This window comes from Thermomyces dupontii (assembly GCF_041956625.1).
Source record: "Thermomyces dupontii strain NRRL 2155 unplaced genomic scaffold VTN31scaffold_3, whole genome shotgun sequence".
NCBI classification, from domain to species: Eukaryota; Fungi; Ascomycota; class Eurotiomycetes; order Eurotiales; family Trichocomaceae; genus Thermomyces; species Thermomyces dupontii.
In genome coordinates, this window is record NW_027192309.1 from 587,005 (window position 1) to 594,532 (window position 7,528).

General features: G+C 52.7%; 5 protein-coding genes across 5 annotated transcripts; 3 read left to right on the top strand and 2 right to left on the bottom strand.

The window, feature by feature from the left end:
• Positions 1-140: 140 nt before the first annotated feature.
• Positions 141-2,675, top strand: VTN31DRAFT_3663 (uncharacterized protein; the record flags this gene model as incomplete). Its single annotated transcript, XM_069403967.1, has 1 exon — positions 141-2,675. The coding sequence occupies one exon, from the start codon at positions 141-143 to the stop codon at positions 2,673-2,675; it is 2,535 nt and encodes an 844-aa protein (XP_069260988.1).
• Positions 2,676-3,485: 810 nt separating this feature from the next.
• On the bottom strand, positions 3,486-4,318 carry VTN31DRAFT_3664 (uncharacterized protein; the record flags this gene model as incomplete). Its single annotated transcript, XM_069403968.1, has 2 exons — positions 3,486-3,658; positions 3,691-4,318. 2 exons carry the CDS (start codon positions 4,316-4,318, stop codon positions 3,486-3,488), a joined length of 801 nt encoding a protein of 266 aa, XP_069260989.1.
• A 92-nt stretch (positions 4,319-4,410) lies between these two features.
• On the top strand, positions 4,411-5,016 carry VTN31DRAFT_3665 (uncharacterized protein; the record flags this gene model as incomplete). The annotated part of the gene is made up of 1 exon (XM_069403969.1): positions 4,411-5,016. The coding sequence occupies one exon, from the start codon at positions 4,411-4,413 to the stop codon at positions 5,014-5,016; it is 606 nt and encodes a 201-aa protein (XP_069260990.1).
• An 896-nt stretch (positions 5,017-5,912) lies between these two features.
• On the bottom strand, positions 5,913-6,386 carry VTN31DRAFT_3666 (uncharacterized protein; the record flags this gene model as incomplete). Its single annotated transcript, XM_069403970.1, has 1 exon — positions 5,913-6,386. One exon carries the CDS (start codon positions 6,384-6,386, stop codon positions 5,913-5,915), a length of 474 nt encoding a protein of 157 aa, XP_069260991.1.
• Positions 6,387-6,869: 483 nt separating this feature from the next.
• VTN31DRAFT_3667 (uncharacterized protein) lies at positions 6,870-7,322 on the top strand (the record flags this gene model as incomplete). The annotated part of the gene is made up of 1 exon (XM_069403971.1): positions 6,870-7,322. The coding sequence occupies one exon, from the start codon at positions 6,870-6,872 to the stop codon at positions 7,320-7,322; it is 453 nt and encodes a 150-aa protein (XP_069260992.1).
• Between the last annotated feature and the right edge of the window lie 206 nt (positions 7,323-7,528).

Consider the following 7,528-nt stretch of genomic DNA (forward strand, 5'->3'; position numbering starts at 1 on the left):
TTTTGTATTGAGTTTTATCAGATCATGAAGCAAAGAGCTTGGGTAGAGAGTAATACTATCATTCAACGCATATACCTTGCGTCTATCTACGCTGTCGGTGTCTCTGTTGGTTGAGCCAAATGACGTAAATTGCCATCTTCATGCTCCGCCAGGTCTTGCAGGGAGCTCAGCGTCATCAGCATGCGGCTTGTGCCCGGCATCTCCGCCACCGGTTATTCCTTCACCGACCCTTCTCCGCCGCACCGCTGCGCTGCGTTCGTTATGGGGGCCCCGGCGATAAGATTCGTTTCTTCGAGCAAAGCTCTCCCCGAAGTAGAGACAGGGTTGAGGTTGACCCTGAGGCCGAAGATGACGCTGAACGTCAGGAGCTGAAGGATCGTCTTGATCAGCTGGACAAAGAACTGGAATTACTCCGGGAAGGGCCTTTTGGGCCAAACAGCCAGTTCATTAAAGAGCTGCCGGAGAAGGAACGGGCCTTGGCACTGGAAGCGCTTCGGAAAGATGAGGCTGAGCACCCCGAGGAGCGCGACAATGAGAAAGCTGCGTTGGAGGAGATCTTCGACAAGGAACTGGATGACATGATCCAGGAAGAATTCGAGGGCATGGCTAAGGAAGAGGAAGAGGACTGGGATCCGCGGAAGCCCGTGCCGGCTGACAAGCCACCTGAAGAGGCGACGCAGCTACATCCATACGAGAATCGTTTCAATGAATGCCTGCTCCGTGTGGTCAACCAAGGCGATCCTTCGGCCAGTAAAGACTTGTGGAGCTGGTACCGCCGCTGCAAACATGCGATTCCGTCCTTTCTGAAAAGCCTGCCTCCAGAGGTATTTCGAACTGTGTGGGAGTCGCAGTTCTGCAGCGATATCTCTCCCGCATCTCGATTGTCGCATCTACAAACTCTGCAAGATGATCTCCGGTCAGTGGGGAGGGTGTTGTCTCCCGCGGAAAATATCATGTACATTGAAGCTTTGCACGATGGAGGAGAGACAAACAAGGCGCTTGACCTCTGGGAAGCCCAGCAGACAGTAGTCAAAGAAGACGACACGTGCGTCGACGCTTACTGGAAGCTAGGAGTCAAATTATTCGCGGCACATGGGGATCCGCAACGCGCTCAGGACATAGCGTTTGCTTTCCTGCATAGCGATAAATACCGCGACCCTCGTATCCTGATTCCGGTGATCGTGGCGTGGGCCAAGCAGCCTGACAAAGCGGCGGCCAGCAAGGCGTGGACTGCGTATCTTCAGCTCAAGACTCTTCTCGGCTCCGACATGACCATGGATGATTACGACACGATCAGCATCGCGTTCCTGAACGCTGGGCAGCCAAACCTCGCCGTTGCCGTCTTCAAGGATATGATGGTGACGAGGTCAGATCCGGACAGCGATTCGACTACACTCTTCAAGAAATGCCTCGGCGTTGTTGGCAACCTGCAGGCCTCTAGCATTACTGCTCGCGATGTGAACAAGATATCGCTGTCGGTTTTAACGGTCTTGCCTCGGAGGTTGGAGAATAAATTCTTCTACGCGAGTTGGTTGAAAAAGCTCATCGGAATGGGAGATATTGACTCGGCAGCATTGGTAGTTGAATTGATGTATGAAAGAGGAGTCAAGCCTGATGCAAAGCATCTGAACGGCTTGATCGCTGGCTGGCTTCGACAAGGTACTGCATCTGCACGGAACAAGGCCGAGCAGCTAGCTTGGTCCATGATTCAACATCGCATCGACCTTGTTTGGGACTCGCAGTCATCCAAGCCATCCGTCAGCGAAGCATCGTGGAAGGGTCAACGTGGGCCCGTGTTCTTGCAGCGGACACTCCCTCAGGCCACCATCGAAACCTTCTCGATCCTCCTCCTCCACTACACGCGACGGGGCGACGATGACATGGTCAAGTACTTGACCAAGTGCCTTGGGGACGCCCGCATCCGACCGAATGCCTACTTCATGAACCATCTCCTCTATGCCGAATTGCGAAAGCACAACATCCGCACCCTCTGGGAGAAATACCAGTTGATGAGTCAGCAAATCCAACCCGACTTAGAAACATTTGCCTGTCTCTGGGATTGCGGTAAGCTGCAGTATGACCGCTCCAGGGCCCCCTTTGACCCCTTATTTCCCTCCGCTCGAAAGCTGTTTGCCGAGATGATGGACTGGTATTCCCAACTAGCTCCGCGCGGCCAGCGTATCGCCAAAGAGGAGTTTTCCAAGGATCTGCACGAGCAAATCACGCGCTGTTTTTGTCTCTCAATGGATTTACCTGGCACTCTGATCGCGTTGTATACGATGCGAGACTTATTCCACTTCTACCCCGATGACGACACTGCACGTTTGTTGGTGTTGCAAATTGCGCGCATGGCGCCTGCCCCTCCAGGCACGCCACGGCGTGCTTTGCGTCGTCTTTCCACAACTCCGCGCAGCAAGGAGAGGGTCGAGCAGGTCAGTAGACTGCTTCATGTACTCAACGAGAAAAAGGCCGATGCGCTGCGGGAGAAAGGTCTCAACGTCGAGGACTTGGATGAAGTGGAACAGAAGCAATATCGACTGGAGATTCTGGCAGAGTTGGTCGTCAACGTCTTGGAGAGGACAGCTGGTCCGGAGCAGGTGCAGGACCAGATTTCAGCTGCGGCGCGTGAGATGAACGCTGTGGATGTCGATATATCGATGTATCTCTCCAGCTGAAGGCTGGGTCATGTGTACATACTTGATGATTGACTACTTGTACTAACAAGACCCTGCATAGACTTTGAGCCGTGTATAGTACTGCCAATGGATACCATCAAAGAACCAACCATCTCCAGGTACCCGTACAGATGCCTCCGAAACATTTGCTAACGAGCCCGACCTGAAGTTTTCCACCGTCTCTGTTTGCAAATACACCCGGAGCCACCTCTGTATGGAGTAGATAAGTTGCCGTCCCTCATCGATTCCTCATGCTCAGTCCCTCGCTCTCCATTGATACTCTTTCAATGCCTTCCCTTCTCCAGGGCCATTGTGTCTCCAGATTCTACGAGGCCGTTCCACAAGGAAGGAGCGCAGACGTGCTCTTTTCCTTCCCACTACCTGTCCTGCGTCTTAGCTTCCCCCCGGCAGTGTTGCTCACCACCTGGCACCTTCCCACTCTTCCAGCAACTGCGGCATTATAAATACATCAAATGCTTCCTCTCCCTCTCATTTTCCTTTTCTTCTCTTCAAGTCTCGTCTGCTCTATTGGACTCGTTCACCATTGCCATCTCTGCATTGTTGTGACCATGTCGTCTCTTCGCTCCATCCAAATGATACCCCTCTCCAAGGCCCATTGTGGCCCTCGTGGTCCGGACCAGGTGAGTAAGGCCCCCTCTGAACCCGTCTTGACCTCCTCTCTCGGTCTTTCTCCCCCTGCTCCCTCCCGTATTCCTATCCTTGTTCGCGGCCCACCACCGCCGTCATCGCCCTTGGCCCTCTTGTCTGTTCCCACCCCCTCGCCTGTTCCTCAGAACCTCCCTTCCCCCTCTACCGTCCTCTCTGAGCGTCGCAAGGCCCGGGAGAACCGGGCCCGGCCATGGGTTGGGAACCTTCCCTTGAAGTCGAGTTCTCCCCATTCTCGTGTTTCCCCTTCCGTTTCTCGTTCTGTTTCTTCTGTGTCTTCTTCTGTTTCTTCTTCTGTTTCTTCTTCCGGTTGACGTCTGGTCGTCGTGTTCGCTTCGCAGAGGACCACCGCCGGAGGAGTGTTCTTTGATCAGCGCATCTAGACCCATTCGGCACTTTTCGAGATTGGGCACATCGATGACATGATCGCTCAAGGCTGTCAGGAGATCTGCGAAAGCGCTGGAGTCGAGCTTCCGGGCCTTGATCACGATGTCTGTCATGATGGTCATGGAGTCCTTCAGATCGCCAGAGATCGCCCGAATGAGCAGCTCGGTCCTCGTTTTTATTTGCGGTACTTGTAAAGTGGTTTGAAGAACCTCCACCGCTCTGACTCCATCGAAGAGATTTTCCATTTTCCGGAGATTTCTCTCCAATGATGAGATGACTTCTTGAGCGAGGGCAGGCAGCAGGGCTTCCAAGACCGAGAATGGGGGGTGATCGGCTTGCTCGGCGAGGTATGCCACATGCTCGACCAAAACTGCCGAGAACCGACCCAATTTGGCCTTGTTGTCGGGGTGTAACCGTGGGTGATGCAGGGCTCGGATGCGCTGCACGACCACATGCACGTCGTCATTGGAAACGCCCTTGAGGATCTTGACAAAGTCTTTGTGGCTCTCAGGGCAAGGATAAGTGTATGCCAAGTTATCGCTTCCTTCGGTCTTTGAGGCCTCCAGTGATTTGGCTAGATCCTTGGCCATTTCATCATGATCATCTTCCTCTGCAGGTTTGATGCTTATGACTGTTGAGTTTGAGCCTCGGTTCTTTGCAACGAAAGAATTACCTGCGAGAAATGCAAGCCGGCCCTAGTGGCAGCATTTCTGGATTTTGTCGAATGATCAAGGTGTCGCCCGTTCATGATGTAGGTGGACTTTTGGACATGTGTCTTCGTCTCCTACTGTTTCTTCTTCTGTGTCTTCTTCTTCTGTGTCTTCTTCTTCTGTGTCTTCTTCTTCTGTGTCTTCTTCTGTGTCTTCTTCTGTTTCTTCTTCTGTGTCTTCTTCTGTGTCTCCTTTTTCTCCTTCTCCTCAGATCCCCTGCCCCCTCTACCGTCCTCTCCGAGCGCCGCAATGCCCGGGTAAACCGGGTGCGGCCGTGGGCCGAGGACGGCCCTACATGGACGCGCGAGACAAACGGCAATCAGCCAGCGCGCTCGGTTCGCTTTCCTCCTGTTTTTCGTCCTCCTTTCCACCCCCGTGTCGGCGACAAGGTCGCCCCCTCCGCGATACCGAGCTGCGTGGTGCCGCCGAAAAGTATCCTGGCCAACCTTGCGGACGAGGTCAAGGAGAAATCCACAAAGCGCGTCCAGTTTTCCGACATCGTCCGCATCCAGCACGTCCGCTGCTGGATTTACCCGAACAAGCACGTCTTTTCAGAGCGGGCTTCTCGTTCTGGGTAGACTCCAGGGCTGCGTGTCTCCCCTTTGGAGAAGCCAGATGAACGATTGCTCGAGTCTGCGCTATCGCCAGAGGGGAGTATGCACTGTTCACAACCCGGCTGTTTCAGGTGCAGGATCGCGCGCTTTGAGTAACGCCTTGCCTTTTCCGGCGTTCGACTCCCCGAAAGTGCCGACGTGGTTGAGCTTGGAATCTTGGAAAGATTTGACAACGCGAAAAGGTAGCTAGCGCCTTTGAAGCGTCTGTTGATCATCCTCCGACTTCCATGCCATGTTACTCGCCGGTATGACGCAGGAGAGACGATGCCCTCACACAAGGCATCAAGGCTACGCAGTGCAGCGTCAAAAGCGTCGACGGTGAGTCTTGCTACTTCGATTATTCTTCTTCATGTTCTGACTGTCTGAAGCACTGCACTGGTCAACATTGGGTTGTGTTCAGCGTTTCGCTTGGGGCCTGCAAGGAGGGCAGTTCCCCGGGGAGGATTGGTGAATGTGTGGAATACCAGGTGAGTGCCCCCCATCAAGGATTTTGTATATCGAAATGCTTGGAGGGGGTTGTTTATCACAAAGTGTGTCAACCCGAGGTCTTTGATGGGCGAGTGGAAGATCAATATACATGCTTGTTGTTTGCGTCAATCAGGTTGCTGGCTATGCAGATACTGTTTGAATCAATCGCCTGTCAGTCAGTGAACTGGAGCACGCAAGATCGAATTACCGGATGGCAGTCAAGCATCCCCTGGGTGTAGGTGGATTAGATTATGGGCAATCCATCTGTATCTACGGCGGCCTGTAGCTACATATAGCGATCAAAACTTGTTCTGGGGCTGTAACAGTGGTATTATTGCCACCAGGTCTTGCCTTAGGCTAGCTACGTCATACCTCGATCAAATTGCTTCAGGTTATGTGGCTACTATAGAGCGAAGAAAGCCAAACCATCTAGATATGAAGTGTTGATCCATTTTGATGAGCCGCCATGAATTCATTCTTAGCACTTCTGTCAGTATGTGCTTTTCTAAACAAATAGGATGTTTATGGATGCCTGGTGTGCTGTTTTGTTTCTTTTTGGACCTCTTGTTTGCTGACCATGGCATACTAGGTAGGTAAAGATGGCCATAATGTTCAGTTTGACTGTGTACAAGCCATCCAGTCAGCCAATCAAGATTATTTTGCCCGTTCTTTCTCCAAGTGCTGCTGTGCCCAGGGAGAACCTGGGGCCTTATGAGCTCAGGAAGCCTCTTTCCTCGATAATCCATGTTGCTCACCACCTGGCACCTTCCTTCGGTGGCCACAACAGCAGCAGTCCTACTCGTATACTCCTCTGATTTTGTCCTCCCCCCCCGCCCCCCCTTTTTTTTTTTTTTTTTTTCTTTCATTAATCTTCCTGCTTTGTTCTGCAACCACCGCTACTCCAAACTCACCACCTACCAAAGAACATGCCCGTAGTAGCGGTGGTTGCAGAACACCCACTAGGCCACTATCACTACTACTCACTTGTGAGATGCTCCGCCTCTGTCTGGATTTCTTTTACTTCCTTCGAAGTCTCTTCTGCTTCGTTTTACCACCGTTCTAATCATCACTTCTTGTTGCCAAGTCCTCCCCAAGCATCATCCGAGGCATCCTTTCGGAACGCCCATTTTGGCTCTCATGGTCCAGCCAAGGTCCACAGAGTCTTCTCTTTAGAACCCTTCTGACTCTCCTCGCCCCGACCTCGTCATCCTGCTGTTCCTTGAGGGATCCCAATTCGCGGTCCACCGCCGCAGTTCACGCCCTTGCGTTCCGTCTGTGTTCCGAAGCCAAATGTTAGAACACGGACATGCTTGCCGACCCCCACAAAGCTCGTGACGAAGAGCTCGGCCATGGGTCGAGAAACGAGTGATTCGGCTGCTTCTTGTTTTCCTTTTGTCTATCAAAGACCTCGCTCCCTAGCAGTTATCCTCACGAAGCGCCGCAATGCCCGGGTAAACCGGGTGCGGCCGTGGGCCGAGGACGGCCCTACAAGGACGCTCACGACAATCGGCAATCAGCCAGCGCGCTCGGTTCGCTTTCCTCTCTTTCTCATCCTCCTTTCCGCCCCTGTGTCCGTGACAAGGTCGCCCCTTCAGCGATCCCGAGCTCCGTGGTGCCGTCAAGAAGTATCCTGGCCAAACTTGCGGATGAGGCCAAGGAGAAATCCACGAAGCGCGTCCAGTTCTCCGAATTCGTCCGCATCCATCATGTCAGCTGCTGGATCTACCAGGAGAAGCACGTCTTTTAGTAGCGGGCTCTTCATTCTGGGTCAGCTCCAGGGATTCGAGCGCGAAAGTTTATGATGCCGTCGCAGAAGACACCTAAGGCTACGCAGCGTAGGTTTGAAAGCGTCGTCGGTGAGTCGTGTTGCTTTGATCTTTCATCATGGTCTGACAGTTTAAGTCAAACATAACCCTACGAGTAGCTACCTACTGAGTATCAGGGCTGGTGGATTTTCAAGAAGATCAAGATCTCAATTTACATTTTGAAATTATGAGCTGCATACTTT